Genomic DNA, 20,936 nt, shown 5'->3' on the forward strand with positions numbered 1-20,936 from the left:
TACAACATGTTAGGGTTGCCCCCCCCCCTCCGCCTCCTTTCATCCCTCCATATGCCCCTCAGGGGGACAGTGACACAAGTGTCCCATTGTCACAACAGCGTCTGTCAGGGTCTGCCTCTCAGGGGGGAGGCCGTGCCTCGGGGGACATCAGACGATTAGCTATGACATTAACCCCTCCACCCTCCTATGCCCCTCGACGCACACACACACACTCTCTCATAGCAGACGCATGCACACTCTTACCCATAATCCTCTGTAAAGAGTCACTTCCCGTTTCATGAGACCCTGAGACAAAGCAACAGATCATGTGTGTGTTTTTCTGGTTTTTGTTTTGCTAGTGGTTGAATTTGGAGCGTTTATCCTCGGGTTGGGAGCTGAAAAAAACAGAGGAGCGCAACTCGGCTTTAATGTGAGTATTTGGAGGTGAGCTATGAAGTGAATGTTATCTACTACATGAAGGACATGCTGTATGTGTGGAAAAGGAGGAGGGGGGGGTTATATGTACAGTATCCATGTGTCCTGTATGTGTTGGGGGAGGTGCTGTGCTTTCTGTGCTCTCATAGCGTGCATCAGTTTATCACTGTTAGTTGGCCAGATTGTGTATTAATTATTGTTGGGCTGTTTCCCATTATTTATTGATGCACGTCTCCAGCAGAGACTTTCAGACCCGAGTCAATGCCTGATCAATATGTGATCAGGCAGAGAGCTCTCAGGCCTGTAGTGGTAACTCAGCACAAGCACAGGATGGGACAGTCAGAAATGAAACTGTAATCAATAACCACGAACTCCACGTTTATAGAAGGGATCATTAGAGACATATTTAAGGGTCTGAACCTGCTGTGGATCACAGTCCTCATTAAATATGCAGCACTGTCCCCTTGCGTCCGTATCAAACCGTAAGCCAGCGCAGCAGAAATACGAGAGGAGAGAAAACACAAATAATGGAGAGAAAGACGAAAAGAGAGAAAGAGACACTGAGACGGACATACAGTAAATGCGGCTGAGAAGAGGACTGCGATGAAAACAAAGCACAAGAAAAATCAGATTAATTTCCGTTTAACTCGAGATGAACTCAGCTAATCAAATCCGTGATGAAAATAATAAAATCTCACCTTCAATCATTCTAATGTAAAAAATCGCACGTTCTGAGCAGAGAGCTTTCTACAGCCTGTGCTTTATGAGGATGAATAGACAGTTCCTAGAAGCAGAGTTCAAGGTCAGATCTGGCGTGTAAGTGCGCTGCTGCTAATCTCAATTTGTCTGCGCATCTCGGTCCCAGCATCTGTCCTCTTATCTCCCTTATTTCTTATTCAGGCTCCCCTTTTCATTACAAGTGAGGGGCAAATTAGAGTAGTGACGGATGGACTGTCCCTCCTCCTTCAGGATGCTTGTTCATTCAAGAATACACACTCCTACGCACGCAGAAATAGACAACAGATGTGTTTGCGATGATGTGAGCGTACACAAGCGCCGTGCGCATTTTCATTTGTCCTCAGCACATCTATCATTAACATAGTGTTTTTCTTTAACTCCCGGCCACCAATTAGACCCTGAGAGCCGCATGATGTGTTTAGGCTATTCACATTTGCGGCTGCATCTGCTTAATTACCATGTATTACTCACACTATAGAGGCAGCCATGTGTAGACGCACCCACACACACACACAAACCACACTCATCCAGCTAATGGACCAGGCTTGTGTTTGCTGGATGGGGCTTATATTTCACCACTGAGAGGGAGGGACCACGGCCAACAGGTCCATTACCGAGGGGTGGTGGTGATGAGGGGAGTGAAATAAAAAAAAAAAAAGAGGGGGAAGAGAGAGGCGGGGATACGGCTGCGGGCGTACTGCGGCAACAGCGGAGCGGCATGACGCGATAGAGGAGTGGAGTGACGGACGGAGACACACAAACGCACACATGCTCGCAGCTCAGAGGACGGCCAGGCAGAAGTAGACAGAAGCAGGGGCTGAGCCAGACGCTGTCAGCAGCATACAGATAGGAGGAAAACTCACTTGCCGCTCTGTGGACCGATGGTGGTGAGTGAAGCCCTTGTGTTCGTTTTAACTGGTTAATGTTTTACCTCACGCAGTTAATTTGAGCGCTGGATCTGGTTCCTCGTCTCCCTCGTGCTCTCTTCACTTCTTGCAGAAGCTTTAAAAAAAAACAAAAAAAAAACACGTCTTTAAGAAGGAAAATGTTCATATTGTGTGATGGTCGAGTACAGAAAGAGGTTGGCAGACAAACAGGCAGCGCTTAACTGGGATGAAAAGAGGAGAAGCAGGGGTGTTCTATAACCGGGGGTGACTTGATCGACAATCAGCCCGTGTCAGCATTATAGGGTCTGTGTGACTCAGTGCAGCATCAGTGGCATGTATAGTGTGTGATGCGTGTGAGAAGCGTCAGTGCAAAGTGTTGGACGATCTGGAAAACAGGCAAAATCGTTTGTGCGCACTTGGTGTTATTTATTTGTTGGAAGCTTCTACCCTGTCCTGTTTAGTTTGTGGGTGCTAGCTTCTATAAAAAGTGTGTGTGGAGCTGACGTGGGTTAGACGAGCCTCTTTTTTTTTTTTTCCCCCGTCGTGAGTGATTCACATGCTTTGTAGAAACATTGTAAGACTCGAGTCTCAACGGGTGACTGCCTGTGGTCGTACCAAACTGCACTGGAACTCTTGTGACACCAGTTTTTGTCATATTTACGTTTTCGGTGGTCGTGAAAGGCTTTGACATCAAAAAACACTGAGAACTTGTTTCACTCAAAATTGGGCCTTAGAAGGTTTTTCAGACTTCTACTCTATGTTGTGGCATTTTTGGAGATGACAGACTATCTGTCACTGTGGGCCAAGTAAGTGGGTCACTGAGTCACAATAATATAAACAGTCTTTGGTTCATTGTTCCAAAAGATATTTCTATGGGTGTGTGGTGGAAGAAATTACTTATTTTTTTTTTCAAAGATGAGAACAGTGACTTTGAAAATGAGTCACCTCGGTGCGTCAGCCCCTGATTGGCCGAATCGGTCGTTCCTGTTTGTCACAGCTTCCTGCCTCGGTGAATGGAGAGGCGCTGCGAACCAATGGGAGAGCGGCGGTGAGGATGCGACTGTGATCCAGGAAAAAACAGTCCCATTGTTCCTGGGACGTCGGAGAAGTAGGACCTCCCTCCCCTCCCGCCGGCTCGGCCTAAAGACACACTGAAGGACTTGTTACTCCACTGACAGGTAAGAGAACTCATGTCAGAGAGCAGATCTTGACCATTTCGTCGTAAGCTGTTTGTGAGATTCAGATATGGTTATTTTTTATTAGATCTTGACTTTCCTCTTAGAAAACTGACTTTCAATGAATTCTGCCTGCACAGTTAGGGTTAGGGTTAGGGTTAGGGTTACAGACATTACTCTGTGATCAGTGTCAGCATGTTTTTGCTGTCATTTAGTCGTTTTTCTGTCATTACGAAGAGAATCACATTCTCTTATTTTAGAGTTTCCAGACTGGGTCACAGATGCAAACACAGAGGCACCGCTAATGTCCTTCAGTTAGCAGACAGAGAGGGCTGTGTTACCACCTCATGTATTGATTTTGTGATGAGTCAGAGGGTGTTCATCACAAGGGTAAGCTGAGAGAGAGGGTATACATGTTTCTTTGAGCAGATGTACAGTAACTCCGTTCAACCAGCCTGTCATGGGACAGAGCAGCTTAAGCGGTGTAATGTTATTATAAAACTGAAAGCTGGCATCTATGCTTGTGATGCAGGCTGTCGCTGTCCTTCACAAACCCGTGCAAACCTGATACCTCTGTCTCTCAGGACAGAAATTAAAAAGGTTTTTAAATCTGACAATGTAATTCAACATTTATCTATGGGCGGGAAATTAATTGTAAGAGCAGAAGTGTGGTGAAGGAAGAAGGTAGTTGCAGTTGCAAGCAATTTCCTGCAGATGTCAGCACTATCCAGGCAGAATAACTGAGGACACTGGTCAGATGTTGAGCCCCCCTCCCACCACCACCACCACCACCACACACACACACACACACACACACAACGACACACACACACACACACACACACACACACACACACAATCAGTGCATTGACTTGTGACCAAATAACTGTGATTTTCAAAGGGTTTTCTGCACCACGTTTGTGTCACAAACATCATGATGTTCTCCAAACCCCTTAAGCTTAATCACATTTACCTTCCTTACCTTCCTACTTAAACTGCGTATTAAATATCACAGTATTTTCTCTTAATGTCACTAAAAACCTAATAAATGTGAAATCACGTAATCAGCCACGAGGCTCGTATCCGTATTATCATATATATACTGTGAATGCCAGTCTGCTTTTCCTTTCATTAGTTGACAACAAGTGTGAAAGTTTATTAATCGTTCAACTGTTTTACTTTTCTTTGTAATTAAGTCACAATTTGAATCTCTTTGAGTTTTGGACAGATATAATGAAGGCGTTAATCATTGTTTGACTACTTTTTGCCATTTTATGGACTAAGTAATTGATCTATTTATCTCAAAAATAATAGTAAAAAGGTAAAAAACTACATTTAACTTTAAAATCTGATTTCTTTCATATTTGCAGCAGTTTATTAAATAAGGCTTTCATAGCCACCATTTACAACACTTTCTATATTTCTGTAACCATACCAGTCACACGCAGTTTGTCCCACAGCGAACGAGTCAACAAGCCAACAGTGCAACTATTGTAAAAGTATTTACGTAAGGGGGATGATACAGAAAGAACACATGACATAGAGAACATACCCTACAGATATTAGCTGACTGGGCTCTGAAATCAACTTATCTGTGAATGCTTCAGCCCTAAAATTCCCTTTCTCACAGCAGAAATTGGCCTCTTGTTTCTTTTCTCTCTGATTTCTGTCTCTCTCATGCTCACACACGGACATCACCATGGGCAGCTGAGCCTCTGTGTGTTCATACGTGGCCTGCTCTAGTACCGGTGTGACCCCGGCACATCCCCAGGGGAAAGGCCAATTACCATACAGATAGACACAGAGTCAGACCGCACCTGTGCTGCTGGAGATCCTAGCAGGGCTCGAATCAGACGCAGAGAAATTCTGATGCTTATTAGTGTCTGGACCTCCCAAGAGAGAGAGAGAGAATGGGATGGAGAGAAATGGTAGTTTATGGGAATGAGGAGGGGGAGGAAGTTAGCAAGAGGTATGAGAGGAGCAAGAAGGATGGATGATCACATCTGTCTGTGTTTACCTAATGCTGCATCACTGCTGCTGTGCACGACAGTCAACAGTGATGGAGCCACTAGTCCTAACCTAACCCAGTATGTCTGGATATTATAGCTTCATGGAAGCACCCTGTTTGGGTGTGTTTTGAGTTTCTAAACTGAAGCAGTCAGTCTTTTTCTCCACAAAAAAAAAAAAAAAAAAAAAAAGCTGTGTGTGTGTGTGTGTTCGGTGGGATCCACATGACACTGTGTGCAGTGCTGCGATTAGATGCACCGTTAAATAATCCAGCATTTTATCCTTGTGACTTAGACGGCTTAATTTGAGACATCTCTGCTTTACTAAAAACGGCTTCCCAAGAAGTTTCCTGGCAGCAGAATTTCTTCTCTTTGAGACGGGGCAAGAAGGCGGGTTAAGCCTTAAATCTGTGTATTTCTAAGAGTGTGTATAATTATAAAAAAAAAAAATAATTAAATCTGCCTCAAATGTGTCTTTCCGAAGTTGGAGTAGAAAGTAAAAAAAAAAAAGAATATGTACAGTAAATTAATAAAAAAAAAATAGTGCTTCATAGTGATTCATCAATTAGCTTCATACAAACAGATGGAAACTAGTCAGGTTAAATCAGCCTTTTTGTTTAAATAATACCTGATACAATCTGCTGCAGGACATCTTCATGTTCTTGCCACTAAAGTTCTTAATAACTTTGTGTATTAAGGGTCATTATCAGGCTGCAGAATGAATTTGGCACAACCTTAATCATCCTAAATCTAAAATAATTCCAAATTGCTTTTGCACAATAATACATGGACGGCTACATTTTACTCTCATTTATGTCTTATTCAAGTAATTCTTTTTTAAAAGCATTTAATACGCTCACTAACACAAAAACACCCTTAAAAGTAAAAACCTGGAAAACTAAAGCTCCTCAGCTCGTTAAATACTTTTTTGAGTTGCGGTTTGAACTGAACAAACAAACCAGTTATAAAGTTTGTGGCGACATCTCACTTACACGTCGAAGTCCTAAAGGTAGATTTGACAGAAAACTGTCATGTGACACTTTGTGAGGGAGAGCGATCCTTCTCGTTCCTCTGACGTTCACTTGACGTTTTTTCCTCCTTTTTCTCCCTCCCTCCCTCCTTGGCCGCCTCGCTTTCAACCTCACAGCCTCAGGACTTCTTTCCCTCCAGCAGAGCAGCACGAGGCAGGGAAATTAGTTTACTTAGTTACGGTTATTTAATTTTTTTTTACATATAAATGAAATGAAGTCACGCAGAACCTCGGCCAGACCTTCACAGATCTTGGAACGTTTGTCACTTTCTGTGGGACGCTGAAGACGCTAAAAAGAACTGTGACTCTCTGGAGACTAATCAGATCAGGTGAGGATGATCAAAATAAAAAAAAAAAAAAGAAAGCGGTGTGATTAGGCGGACTTGATTAGATGGCGAAATTCATTTATTTGAGAACATAATTATCCGAACGCAGCTGGTGGACGTTACAGTGAGCATGTGTCTCTGTGTGTGTGTGTGAAGCTGTTTTTGTGCTTTCAACTCCCAGCGGGCACATTTCTCCATGCCTCGCTGAAAATAAGTTTGACTCGTGGTTTACCATGAAGACTCTTGTCATATGTGCCTGATTCACATTACTAGAACAGAAAAACCTCATCTGATCTGAGTAGAACTTTAACAGGGTGTAATTAAACTCATAATGATTAACCAAACTTTTTTGGGGGACTGATCCTCTCATACTGTTTATTTTTATTTATTTTTTTATGTCTCTCTGTCCGTGTCCCTTCATTAAGGTCAGCATGAGCGCGGGAGTAAATGTGAAGTCGGCCTCCCGGGGGCCTCCCTCATCAGGAATCCCTCTTCCTCGCAGCCTGATTCCCTCCTCTCCAAAAGTAGATCCCCGCCGCCAGGCCGACAACCTGCCCAAACCCTCAACACAGACCCCTAAACACACACCCACGCACTCTCCTTCTCTTCGCCCGAGAAACTCCTGCATCCCCGGCCCCTCCTCCAGGGACAACCCAAGAGATGCGGGCTTGAAAGCTCAGCTCTTCCAGAGAACGGGCACCCTCCCCGTGCCGCAGGTGTCGCGCTCCGCCTACAGCAGCCCGCTCACGCAGCGCCGAGTACCGCCGCCGCCGCACTCCAAAGACACACTGGATCTGGGAAAACCCACCCTTGCTCACGCCCACTCGCAATTTCCACATGACGGCAATCGCAACAGAAGCGCCTTCAGCAATAAGAACCAAGCGTGTGGAGCGAACAACCAGCGCCCGTCGCTCCACTTCAGGAGAGCAGACAACTCGAATACTGTGAACACAGCAGACCTCACGTCAGCAAGAGAGGAAGAGCCTCCAGAAAACCGTCTGCCCCGATCCCCCGCGCTGAATAACGGTAACGTCCGGCCCGCTCTCACTCAGACGACGTACGAGCACGGCGTCAGAGGTCACGGCGGCTCCACCAGCCAATCAGACGAGGAGATGGGGACTCCTGAGGACAGCAGCCCCGCCTCCTCCCCCGGTCCCCTGCCGCTGCCAACTATCGCATTCGCAATGCCGGTTAACTCCAAGACGGGAACTGACGTGCAGGATCACAGCCTCCACGTGGAGGCTACGCCCGCAGAGGCGCACGCCCCCAGAGTCAACATGGCCACCGTGGCTCCCTTCAGCTACAGGTACGTGGTCTAAAAACAGAACCGCAACTCAAACAACAGTTTATCAGTCTCCCCGTCACAAGCCTCAGTTTACTGACCTCCTTGTAAATATCACATATCATTTCTTTCCTCATATCTCTTAATGACCACCCTCCCACTCGGGAACGCTAAAGATCGGCCCCAGAGGCCCGTTGTTCGGCCTGTTTCAGTCTAATTTCAGCCCTTCGTATTTCCTCCAGCCACATATTTGTGCGCACGCACACATGCGCACTCGAGAGTTTTCTGGAGCAGAGCTGATTGTTTAAGTGTCCTCTCGACAGCCTCTGGGCTGACACAGTATACTGTTGTCCACGCTCACGCACACACACACACACACACACACACACACACACACACACATACACACACACACACACACACACACACACAGTCTCTCATGATGTGGGATAAAAACAAGGACAAAGTGAATCTGATGTAGTTTAAAGTTAAAAAGCCAATGTTTGTGTTTGGTGTTTGTATTTGAGCGGTTTGTGGTATTTTAGTGAAGTCGCTGAATGAATTTGGACTGAAAATTAGACGTGTTTTTGTTGAACTTTGTGACATTACTGTAGGAGCTGCATGTTCAGTAACAGACGTGTTCATGACGCGTTGACAGGGTGCAGATACACGAGAGTGACTTTTCAGTGGATGAACTGAGCGACTGTTCCTCTGGATCCATAGAAGTTTGCTGTGACGACCTAATACCAGGTTAGACCCACACAATGACACACACCACTGTTTCTCTTTCTCTCCTCTTTCTCTCCTTAGCTAAACAAGTCTCAGTCCTGTCTGCTTACTAAGTATCAGGGCGCCAGGAGCCATTTTGGCAGGTACCAATGATGCCTACTTTCTGGCAGCCAGACATATTTACTACGACGGAGTCGTAAACGGCGTCAGACGGGACATGCCAGCGACTGACCTTTGGGTCTCATTGTGGAACCTGAATGGACTCAGTGAAGACTAAGGGACAACCATTCTTTGTCCAAATGTATATCTGTCACGCTGCTGCTCATCAGGCCTCAGGAGCCGTGTCTGAAGTCGCGGCGGTGTCATTTTGTGTGCGAGTCTCGGCCTGGGGCTCTGCAGCCTGCAGCGGCTCATCGGTGGGAAAGAGAGATGGGCTCAGGATGCTGGGATGAAGGACGATGACAGTGGTGATGTGGGTCAGTAATGGGATGAAGTGCAGCACTTCCCAACTCGCTGCCAGGCATTATAACATGCACGCTGGTTTCAGCTTCACCCAAGAGCTGCCATGGCGTTAAACCCATCCTCCTCTCGCGTGTTCTTTCCTCCCCTACCTCTTGCACTGTTTTTCTTTACCGACTCCGCTGACCTGAAAAGCCACAGTCCCAGCGTATGTGGCTTTGAGTAATGGATTGCTCTGCACCCACAGCCATAGTCATGCATTGCCGTGGTCAGTCTGTGTCCACGGATGTGGACGCGGCGGAGGGATATGACTTCCAGGGCGTAGTGAGTCAGTCTTGTGATGTGGTGTCAGTCAGACAAGAGGGGATAGGCCGCCTCGCTTTAAGATGATCTCAGAGTTAGTGTGTGCAAAGCTTTGGTAATGAAATAATTCAGCGGTTTTGTTGCACCGCATGAATTGAGTAAACGCCGTGAGAATCAGAACCTCTTCACACTGTTGTCTCCACTAACACGTACATACGCAGAGCAGCAGTTCCTTCCCTGTGAATGTACAAATCCTCAAATTAAATCCACTGGAATCGATATTTCAGCCATGCAAGCAGAGTAGCTCCGGGGTTGATCATGTCAAGGCCTATAAACTTTGCTGTATAACCTGCGAAGCAAATAGCTTCAATATCAGGCTCAACTGCACATGATGTCCGGTGGTAAATGTACAAGTACAAGACAAAGCACCTTAGCCCCCAATACTGTCACCTCTCTACCTTCCCGCACTTTATTTAACTTTATTACAGAATTATTATTATTACTATTATTATTATTATTATTATTATTATTATTATACATTTCAAATGTGACAATTGCCGTGATATATCTGGTTAGGATTAGGGTTTGTTATTTGCTTTAGTGAAGCAGCCGAGAGCATCCAGACAAAGAATAATCACTGCAAAGAAGAAAGAGAAAATTATGGTACAGAAAACGTAGGCTCATTCATATAGTATTAGTATGAATAGTATAAAAATATATAAATATCTTATTGCAAGCAATATTTAGTTTTTTGTTGGTCTGCCATGTCTGGCTACCAGAATAGAGCCATTTGCAAATAAAAGCTTTTTAAAACCTTTTTGGAGGTTTCCACCAGCTGGCTGTGGAAAGGGGGGGATGGGAACTGGTGGTGGACCAGCCCCAGTCTTAAAAGGCCTCTGGCTGTCTTGGGGCTATGGTTGTGGTACTTGTAATTGGTCCCTAGCAGGCGTTAGAAACAGAACCAAAGTGTCTTAGGCTCCTCTGAAGCTGCGTTTTACATGGAGGGTGGGCTGACACCGTAATAACAGTAATTTAGGGAGCGGAGGAAGGGAGGGAGGCTGGGTGGAACACCAAGTTTAGGGAAGGAAGCGAGAACGAGTGAGAGGGTGGAAGAGGAAAAGAGAGGACCAGTGAGGTGGATTTCATTATTTGTAAGTAAGACGTAGAACAAACACAAAATATGTGCACAGAGACGGAAACACAGATTAAACATTGGTTAAATTTTGACAAATCTGGCCTAAACATGACCTGCTTTGATAACCGTTATCCTTAGCGCTCATCTTAAAAGTGGTTTCCCATGAACATTTTCCATATGCTTGCAGCATATCGGTGGTAACATAATCAGCTCTTACATGTTCTTTTGGAGACACTAATGAAGACCCGAACATTTAATGTGACCGTGGCACCATGTGCTCTTTCAATTAGACCACAGACCTCTTGACCTTATCGCTCTCTGGAGACGTGCATTTGAGCATGTGCTCGTATCCAAGCCTGTGTGTGTGTGTGTGACAGTACACAGATGGTGTTTGAAAGACAAATTTGATGTGGACTCTGTATCATTTTTCATCTCCCAGCAAGGGGTATGGCCTGAAATTCCCAATGGACCCTCCACGAGTCCCGGCTCCTCTCATTTATTCTCATAGTAAACTTACAAACTCTTAGTCCTGTTGTCCGTCCTATTGCAGAAATCAGTAAAAAAACAAAACAAATAAGTCATTATGCATTGGTTCCTTGGTTACGTTTGTCAGCTGTGAGTGAGACTAGCAGTCACAGACTGGCTGTGACGCCGTGCGAATCCACATACTCGCATAAATCATCCGCCCACCAGGACAAATCATTTTCTCCGATTTTGGGAACCACACCCGATTACACATTAACATTAGTTCTCACTTTGAATACACGTATGATATCACTACTCTGAAGTGGGCCGTATATTGACTGACAGATTAAATGCTTACCCGTTAAAGCTGTCAGCATATACAGTGTTAAACAGCATACGTTCAGGTTCTTAGCATCTCATGCCTCACTTTGGGCCGTCCTCGTTTAGGCAAGCACATTTGGAGGCGGCTTTCACTATTGGACGAGGCAAGGAAATCTTAAGTAATGAAGGTATAAAATCAGCTTGCCGTTGATAAACATTAATGCATGCCGCCCGTTTAATGCCCTCGCGCGGTTTAGCGGGCAGCATTTCGATAACCCAGACTGCATCTACTCTTAGACAGTGCCTAATCCTCTTTGGTCAATCTAATCAGGGGAGGCATATGCCGGGTTGGCACCGGACAGTGGTGCGCGGTTTAATAGCTTTAGGAAGATGATCAGACATAAGAATGGTTTAGATTATGTCCACACTCATCATCGGGAGTGAGGCAGTAAGAACTATTTATGGTTTTGACGGAATGCCCCGCTCTGTATTTGACCTGACCTTTGACCTTTTTTCGGGAGTTCAATCCAGTGTCAGGGGCAGCCGATATTTACGGTTCAAATATCAGATTCATGTGAATAGAAATAGAAATCCACACGGACGCGCAGAGCGGCTCCTCATCGCGCCGTCATTCGCCCTTGCACAATGGAGCAGCCGAGCTTGATGTGGCAAGGACAGAGCCGCCACCTCCTCCTGTCTCCTCTCCACCCTCAGGGCCGTTTCCTTACAATGCATTAGACACCCAGTAAGGCGCAGCTGCATTACAGAGCCCAAGATGAAGGAGGAGGAAAGAGTGGAGGGAGAAGGGTGAATGAGTGCAGGCTCAAGATACTTCTTGACCTGTGGGGTGGCTCCTACCCAGGGCGTCCAGTTAAGTCATTCATGTGTGTAACCTCCCTGCTGTGTTGGACCACACACGCACACAGGAATGGAGTCTATTTGTCAAAGTAATAACACGAAGCCAGTGCACAAGCTTACACTGTAGATTTTTGGATACTTATATTATATACTATACATTTTTTTTTTTTATATATTTGCCTTCTTATCAAGAGACGCGCAAATACACAAATAAACACACACACACACACGGCGGTGATCCATTGCTACTGTCTGCACACCACGCTGTAACCAGGCAACTCCATTCTCCGCAGCAGAGTATTGTGGGATACCCCTGGGAAGTGTGCTGAGAATGTCAACACTGAGGCATCTCTGAGGGAGCGTCTACAAAAAAACACACACTACCCCTTTTTTTAAAACAAAAACAAAAACGCACACGAATTGATTTCCTCCTGCCGAGATCCCCAAGATTGCAGGTCTGATGTTTTTTCAGCTCTCAGCTGTGATGTGACTCATGATGAGTGTGCGACATTCACCCCAAGAGAGAGAATGGTGTTTGTTCTGGATTAGTGTTTGTCCCTCTTGGAGTTTGTGTGAGTAATGCTGCACTATTGTCACCCGAAGTTGAATTTCCCAAATGCTTAAGCCGGTGACTCACGCTGTGCATCACCGGCACTCAGCCAGACTGCCATAGAGGTGTCGCTGCGGAAAAAACTTCATCTCTTACTCACAAATGCAGTTTTAACTCATAGTAGGAAGCGGCGCACTGTGCGCATCGATCAGGCTGCCATCTCAGTGTTTAGTGTGTAAACAGGACATACAGTGTTGTACCAGCTTGTGTGTGAACGTGAGCCTTCCCTCGTGTGTGTGTGTGTGTCATGGTCTGGTATTCTTCATTGTGTCCTGTAGGCCCCATGCGTTAGCGTGTTAGCGGACATAAGCAAATGTAGCAGGAGTGGCGAGGCAGCGAGGCAGGATATCCCCCCTCTGTCTTACAGGCTTCCTTTGCTCCTCTGGCACACATACAGAGATCCTTCCTCACCCGTCCTCTTCCTCCTCTTCACACTCTCCTCAAAGCCTCGTTTTCTGAGTTATAATTTTCTCCTTTAACCTCATCATTATCATCCAGTAGGCTCCTTTCACCTTGTTCCGATTTGCTCCCTTTTCTTTTTTTTCTTCTCGCGCACACAGTCTCACTCGCTCTCGTCACGCTCTTCTCACCTCACCGCCCCGTTCGCACTTGTCTCATCTTTAAAGCGAGTTGTGTTTCTTGTTCCTGCGCACAAAGAGGCAAAACAAGAGGAACAAAGAGCGGGGTGCGTGACGACAGGGAGTGGGTGCAAGTGAGAACGCATGCCATCTGCTTTGGCCCGAACGGGAACGGTTCCTCTTTGAGTGGAAGGCGCTGTGATGCAATTAGTTACAACCAGATCTGCAGTGCTTCGCTCTTCGCTCACAGTACTTTTCCTTTCAACGCTGGAGACCTGGTGTAACCTCGTAAACACGCATATAATGCGCCACTCAGTGTCTCTGAGTGCGTATCCTACTGGCTACTTCACATGACCGCTCTTCACGAAACATAGTGGCCAATCTGTTCCAAGCTGTTTGGAGATGCTTGTGCAAATATGCTCATGCAAAAATACCGAGACACTGCCGCTTTCTGTCGGTCTCTCTCTTTCTATTTCGCTCCGTGCTTTCAATCTGCCCATTCATCCCCGTATCTCCTCTTTGCCTGTCTCACTTACCCCGTGATTACCTTTCTGCTTAAAAGTGCCTTTATGCGTGTGCGCGGAACTGTTTGCCTGTCATCGTAGCAAATTTCCTAAAGCTTCGGCCGCCGTGGTCAGCCCACAGATGCGCACAAACACTGAATGTAAAAGGCCGCTATGTGCTGAGAGCGTAGGCTAATATTGAGCACTGGCACTCGCACTCTGAAAGTTTCAGCTCCTTTGATGTCGGACCAGATCGCTCTGCGCGGTCCGACTCCGTGCACAGGCAGCGTGCTGTGCAGAGCGAGACTTAAAGGCAATAAAGGGAAATAATATACAGTATGTTTACATCGGCCGTATATTAAAGTGATTTGATGGCGGTGCCAAAGAGACGAGTGCTGGAACAAACAAGTAGCTGTGTGCTGCCAACACGCTCTTTAACTGTGTGTATACGTGCTTCCGAGAGCATTGACACTTTCGAGACTTTCGAGCCCCGTGCGCATCTGTGCACCGCACAGACCTGCCTTGTACGCAGCCGCTCACTTCGGAATAACCTTAATCCCTCATCAGGGAGGTATAAGAGCTGACGTACAGCACCTATTAGCCTTAAATTACATCCCTCAACCCGGCTACTGCCCTGCTAGCGAGCCCCCCAGAGCCCCTATAACTGTCACCACACAGCTCTGGCTTCAGTGTGGCATAACCACCCCAACATTGGCCCTTTATTAAAGCGCGCTGCTTCTAATGAATGGCTTTGACCTTTACACAATTAAGCAACCAATGTGCGTCTGTGTTGATGTCTGTGTTCGGCTCCCGTATTGAACGCGTTCATTCAAGTGGACGTTACGTTTGGTGTAAGCACGAGTCATTTTTAGCTTCAGTGCGCGCCGGTTTGGGTACTGTTAAAGTTGTTAAAGTGCCTCTCTAATACTGAGCGTGGAATGTGAGCAAACAGGAGACTGTTTGTTTTCGCTCTGGTTTAGTGTCAACCGATTTATGCAAATGTAACAGAAAACAGCGGGCTTGTTTGAATAGTCCTAACAGTTTTAGGCCTGATAGCATCGTAGCTACGGGCCCTGCTGCTGGCAAGAAGTGAAGCACATTAACGGTAACACAGCCAGACCGTAAACACTCCACCTGCAGGATGCATTGCTACACGAAAAACAAGTTGTACTGCAAACACTTTTCTTTTTATTGATTGCTAATGGGCCCGTGATGGACTTAAAGTTAATTTTATACCCCGTCATCCTGGATACTTGTAATGGAAGTAAAAAAAACAGAGGAGATATTATGACATCATGCCGTTTATCTTTCTCCATTCCCCCTTTGTTGTGAGGAGAAAAAATAAGAGCTGATTCTGTAGGGCAGATAAGAGTGACGGTACAGAAAGAAGGACACGAATAAGGAGGCTGAGGAAGAAGATAATCCCGTTCCTTGACTGAGATGGGATGTCCAGAGCCATGTAATGTCGTAGCTGAACGTGCCGAAGCTAACCCGGTGCCTGGGCTGGAGCGATGCCTCGTCTGCGCCTGTCTCATCAATGTGACACGCTCGTAGAGGAAGACCCACGCACGCCCTCATACGCGGAGCGCAAGACGGACAGAAATACAGACATCAACATTCATTCACACGCCCACATGTGCTCGCGTGCTCCTTTTAAATCACTGCGGTGGCATAATTATTGTGCTGATGAACGGATAGAAGGGAACGTGATGGATCTCCACCCTGCTAACTTAATGGCCTGTACGTCTGTATTAAGTAGCTGGGGGAGGGGGGGGGGGCATATTGAAAGGAAGGGAGGAAATGAGGGAAAGAGTGATGGAAATGAGCGGAGAGGTAATACGAGGCAGGTGGGGGTTCTGTGACGACCATTTGAGGTCTGTAGGCTACTAATTGAAGCTGGATGTATGTGAGGGACTGGTAAATGGGTATTCTGCTCCTCTAAGCTGATCCTGCTGTCATGCCTGTTTTTCAGATAATTTGAATCAGCTTAATCATGGGTGGGCTTCTGGTGATTAGGACACATAAGAAAATCTGAATTTGAATGGCTGAATAGAGCAGCTAATGTGATTATGACTGATTGCGCTGGTTTTATGTATGTGGGGGAGAGGCTTTCATTTTTAGATAATTAGAGTCAGAATGTAAATATGGCTTCGTCTCCTTTTTCATTTCTTCCTCTATTTAATGTGATGTCCTCTTCAAAAAGAGGGAAACGAATAAGAACAATAGGATTAACTGACAGAAAGTGGATAGGATTCATTTCAAGAGGAACCCCTCTTGTAAAGGATGCGATAAAAAAAAAAAAAGGAGAGAGAGCTGTTATTGAAACACAGGAACAAGGAAGAGCTGAGTTTATACAAGATGCTGGTAATTTATCGTCAAGCCCTTATGTTCGCACTCGCTGGTGTGCGGCATAACACAGCGTCTGTGGTGTGTGTTTGAGAAGGAGACAGAGAGAGAGAGAGAGAGAGAGGCAGTGAATCAGCCAGTGGGAGGAGAGACGGAAAGCGAGAGACAACGAGAGCGAAGAAGGGAGGGAAAGAGGAGGAAGAAGGAGAGGGAGGGTGAATGAGCCAGCGGGGGTAGAGCGAGTGAGCGAACGAGCGAACCAGCAAGCGAGGGAGAGGTGGAGGAGAGAAAGGGGAGGGGGGGGGGGGGGGGGGGGGTGTTGCTGCTGCTGCCGCTGCCTCTGCTGCTGCTGCGACCGTTTCTCCTGTCAGTCGGCTGCTGCTTGCCTGGAGAACAGGAGGGAGCTCAGAGCAGCGGAGAAGCAGAGGGGCACGCGGTGGAAGAGGCTCGTCTGTGTTGGGTTTTATTCTGGCAGCGCTATTGTCATCTGTGTGGCTCGAGAAGCCGCGGACACGCCGCGAGGGAATATATTTAGGCAGTGGACACGTATCTGCAGATCCATGGATTATCAGCAGTGAGTAGGACTGTCACTCTACTAACCCACTGTCATTTTCAGCAGAGGGGGGAACCCACAGACTCACACTGCGGGGAGTCTGGCTCCGTTCTTGACCCGGGGGGTAAAGAGGGAGAGCAAACCAGACAGCCTTTGTGCTTTTTACACATTTCTTTGTACCCGTCCTCCTTCCTTTTTCTTTCTGTCGGGCTGTGTGTATTCCAGTGTGTCACTGATGCTGTTGCTTGGCTCTCTGCAGGAGGGATGCTGGAGGCTAATGTGGCTAACATTAGCATGACGGCTAAGCCCAGAGAGCTGGACCTCAGGTCTGCTGCTGTCTCCTGCCAGGACATTTCAGCCCAGGCCATGGCCTCAAGGAAGCCACCTGCCAAGCCCTCCGCTCTGCCCCAGGGGCCGCCGCGTCCTTCTGGGTCAGAGCTCAAGGTCTACCGGCCCACCTCTGGATCTATCCCCATCCCAGTCCCCAATCCGACAGGGCTCCGAAAACAGCGGTCACTTAGCAACTTGTCTGTGCTCACTGACGCTGAGAAGAAGCTGCACCTGTACCAATCTCCCCGGTGGAACGATGATACAAGCAAGCCCAACGCTGGTACCAACAAAGCCGGCCAGACTAAGACGGGTCAGGCAGGCGGCGGGAGACAGCCGCTCTCCCGGACACTTTCGAAGTCAGAGCAGTCTCTGTTCCAGGGGAAGCCCAAAACGTTCTGCTCCGCGGCTGTGACTTCTAACGTGGGCAAGCCGAGTAGAATCCCTGCACCTGGTAAACCACGGGGACCTTATGCTGAGGTCAAGCCCATCAGCAAGGCCTCTGAGGCGGGCCAGACTGCAGACATAGACCCTGATGATCATCCAACCAAAACTAACTCCAATGGAGCTAGTAGTACTGGAACTAATGGTAAAAAAACAGGGGAGAAGCCGAAACCAGGATCTCTGTCGACAGAGGACAAGAAAGAGAAGAAGGGGATGGAAGGAGAAGAGGATAAGGGCTTTCTAAAGGTGGACCCAGAGTTGGTCGTGACGGTTCTGGGAGACTTGGAGCAGCTGCTCTTTAGCCAAATGCTGGGTGAGTCTGCTAATTTAATCACAATCTCGTTATTTTGATATCACCATTAATGCTGCACTCGTTAAAGATAACGATAGATGAGAGATAAGGATTTGACTTCCTCTGCTCTGCTCCCCTGTGCTGTCCTCTCCTCTCCACACCCAAATCTTTTCCTCCAGCTCTCGCTCTGCTCTAGCAGCAGCATCAACAGTGAATTTTAAATGAGTTCAGTCTCTATTGCAGCAGACCACAACATCAATGTGTTATTGAATATTGAAGTGGTTCCCACTATATAACATTTACAATTCTCGTTCTGGAGGTGGTGAAAATTTTCCAACAACCGTTAAGCTCTGTAAAATAGATCCTGATGCTGATAAAATAGATATGTGTACGAGCAGCGTGCGCTCCTGCAAAGCAGCTGAAGTAAGCATTTCCAGAGGGCTGACATTGTTGTGATGTTGATTCATTACCCAGCACTGGAGTGTTTTGTCCTAGTCTCATCTGACCCACTGCCACAGTGAGCTAGATTTACATTAACCGTCAAATGAGAGCCCTCTTCCGCTCCCATTATGCCTCCATCTCTCTGTTTTTCCGCGTCTGTCTCGACACCCCTGCTGGCACGAGAGCGCGTTCTAAAATTAAAAAGCAGTATCAAAAAGCGTATCTCGCTGCTGTCGCCGCATGCGCTTGTCTAAGCTGCATGTTTCATGTTTCTGCATGTGGGCTGGCTCGCACCAAAATCAGCCATTCGTTAATAAACGCCGTGTGACTGGGGACCGGCGGGGAGTGTGTTTTCAGTCGGTAAATAAAGCTGCGTAGTGCGCCAGGCTCTGGTCACAGTGGGCCACATATTTAGCCTCGCACCACTCCCTCCTCACCCTCGTCGACCCTTCTCTCCCTCCTCCCCACTGGCTCCATTGATCTCCGGGCCACTGACAGATGGTCAGTATCCACCCCACCCCAGCCCCACCTCCTCCTCCCCCCTGTTACTGGGGGCAACGCGTGGGAGGAGAGAGGGGAATTTGAGTGGGTGGTGGCACGGGCAGGTAGAGCCGGACGTATCGCTGCGGATGCGCTGGGACGCGTTGTGCGTTCAAAGTTTTCGCATCTCGGGGGGGGGGGTTGTTCTGCGAGAATGACGACTGAGTTTGTGACTAATAGGTCAAACCGGGGTTTGAATCTGCACCTTTCATCCATTATTCATTCACGCACACGCACACAGACTCTCTGCCTTCCACTGTTGCTCATTCCCTTTCTTTCTTTCTCGCAGTGGGAGCAGAAAGAGAGTGAGTGAGATGATCACTCACTCATCAAAACAGTCTCTGTCTTCCTCTGCATGCCCTCTTTTTCTCCCCTCGCCATCCTGTATCCTTCAGCTCAGCACCGAATCGCAGCATGGATAACCTTGCCCCTGCAGCCTGTGTGTGTGTGTGTGTGTGTGTTTGTGTGCTGTATGTGTGCGGTGTGTACCTGTGTGCCCTTGTTCCTTGTTGCGATGTTGCTGGCCACACCAGCAGCAGGCGGACAGGTAGGGAGGAGGGTGGAAATAATAGAGGGGAAGAAAGTAGATGGAGGAACCTGCTAAGAATTGAGATTTATAGGATGAACAGACAGAGACAGAGATGGAGGGAGAGGGAGCGCCATTGGAGCAAAACAATGGTTATAGCCGTTGACCTAAATTTCTGTTTGCCATCCCAAATACAGCCTACCACAGCCAGGGAGAGGTTTCGTCATAGAAGCCCCAGTAGGTGTGTTTGCCAGTCGTGTAAATTTGTAAATTTGTGTGTGTGTGTGTGTGCATTAGGGAGAGGTTAATTGGAACTTGGCCTGTAGCTTGCAGCTGTGGGCTCATCCTTTATTGTATCTACTTCTCCATTTCCGATGGGATGCTCGGCTAATTGGTTTCTGCTCTGTGTGCTCGGTCATAGGAAGATAGATTATGGATGTTCAATGCATCATTCCCAGCGATCCACTCCTCCTCTTCCCTCATAACATCCCACCTTCTCCTCTTCTGCATCCCGGAGATATTAAAGCTGCATATCCCCGCACTATCATGGTGGATCAACCTTCGTTTGGCCATAGTCTGCTGCTGCGGAAGCTACATGTCAGCTGCTAACTACAGGGAGTAATATGTGCTTGTCGTGTTTTGTGACATCTACCAGCATGCGCTGTGACACTGTCCTTTCGAGAGTAGCATTCAGGAGCAGACAAAGGTAACGTGAATGCCATTGCCATCCATGAAAAAAGGATAAACGTCCTACACGCTCACACACATACAATTTCAAGGTTAGGCCAGTATGTTTATATTGTGAGTTGATTTGGGATTAGTGTCAGTATCATCTGTTTCTCTTTAATCGGACATACGTGTTTAACCACTGAGCGATGATGAAGAGCTTTTCATTAATTGGATTTAGAGAATTACTTGACTTGTGTGTGTCCTCGCGCAGCCGCTCTGGACATCAGGAAGGAGTAATTCTCCCAAATGCAGCTCGTATTACACGATATCCCATTAGCGGCATTACAATCAAGGTTGCACTTATTAGCGGAGGATGATGAACTCCATTTGTGAAATTCTTGTCCACTGAAATGAGTCCACCTGAGTGGCGTCTCGTAAAGCATATACAGCGTACGCCGCCGGAGCGATCTGAAGCGCTCAACCTCGGACGCACGCCACTAATGGCGCCTCCCGGTTCCGTCCGAGCGCCCGTAATGAGGTGTGTGTGAGAGGGTAAGCTCCCTAAAGCAGTGGTCTTTCCCAGCATGGGGCAGGCACGGTTTAGAGACAATCCAGCGAAGCACCCGGATTAGACCTCGCATAAAGATAATGAGAAGATTCGACCCCCGTTCCACTAATCACAGATCTATCACCCTGAAAAAGGCCAGCGATAGAGACTAAAATGAATTAAAGATTAGAGCCAACAGGACATCTGTTTGGTTAAAGATTTTAAAGGAGTTTTACCGTACAAAAGATCGGATGGAGAATATAGATCGAGGTCAGGAGATCGGAGGTGGTCTCGGTTTTTGCCGAAGCCGAAGACTCGGCGGAACTAAATGTGACTCACTGCAACATGGATGCTCATTAATGCCGCCCTGACTACCAGTGTGCTTGTTATTTTAGTGCACTCATTGTCTTGTGTGTTGTGCGTGTGTGTGCG

General features: G+C 47.1%; 1 protein-coding gene across 2 annotated transcripts in view; it reads left to right on the forward strand.

The window, feature by feature from the left end:
* Positions 1 to 1,672: 1,672 nt before the first annotated feature.
* Positions 1,673 to 20,936, forward strand: part of LOC125011524 (neuron navigator 1-like) — a 74,556-nt gene continuing 55,292 nt past the window's right edge. The window contains exons 1-5 of one of the 2 annotated variants that reach the window (XM_047590757.1): positions 1,673 to 2,039; positions 3,037 to 3,217; positions 7,002 to 7,882; positions 8,517 to 8,608; positions 16,978 to 17,802. In XM_047590757.1, the coding sequence (XP_047446713.1) occupies positions 7,008 to 7,882; positions 8,517 to 8,608; positions 16,978 to 17,802 (1,792 nt within the window). In that variant the 5' untranslated portion in view covers positions 1,673 to 2,039; positions 3,037 to 3,217; positions 7,002 to 7,007. Of the gene's footprint in view, positions 2,040 to 3,036; positions 3,218 to 7,001; positions 7,883 to 8,516; positions 8,609 to 16,492; positions 16,740 to 16,977; positions 17,803 to 20,936 lie in introns of those variants that run through there. The other variant, XM_047590758.1, reaches the window with a different exon arrangement.

Source organism: Mugil cephalus, chromosome 1 (genome assembly GCF_022458985.1).
Source record: "Mugil cephalus isolate CIBA_MC_2020 chromosome 1, CIBA_Mcephalus_1.1, whole genome shotgun sequence".
In the NCBI taxonomy this organism is placed as follows: domain Eukaryota; kingdom Metazoa; phylum Chordata; class Actinopteri; order Mugiliformes; family Mugilidae; genus Mugil; species Mugil cephalus.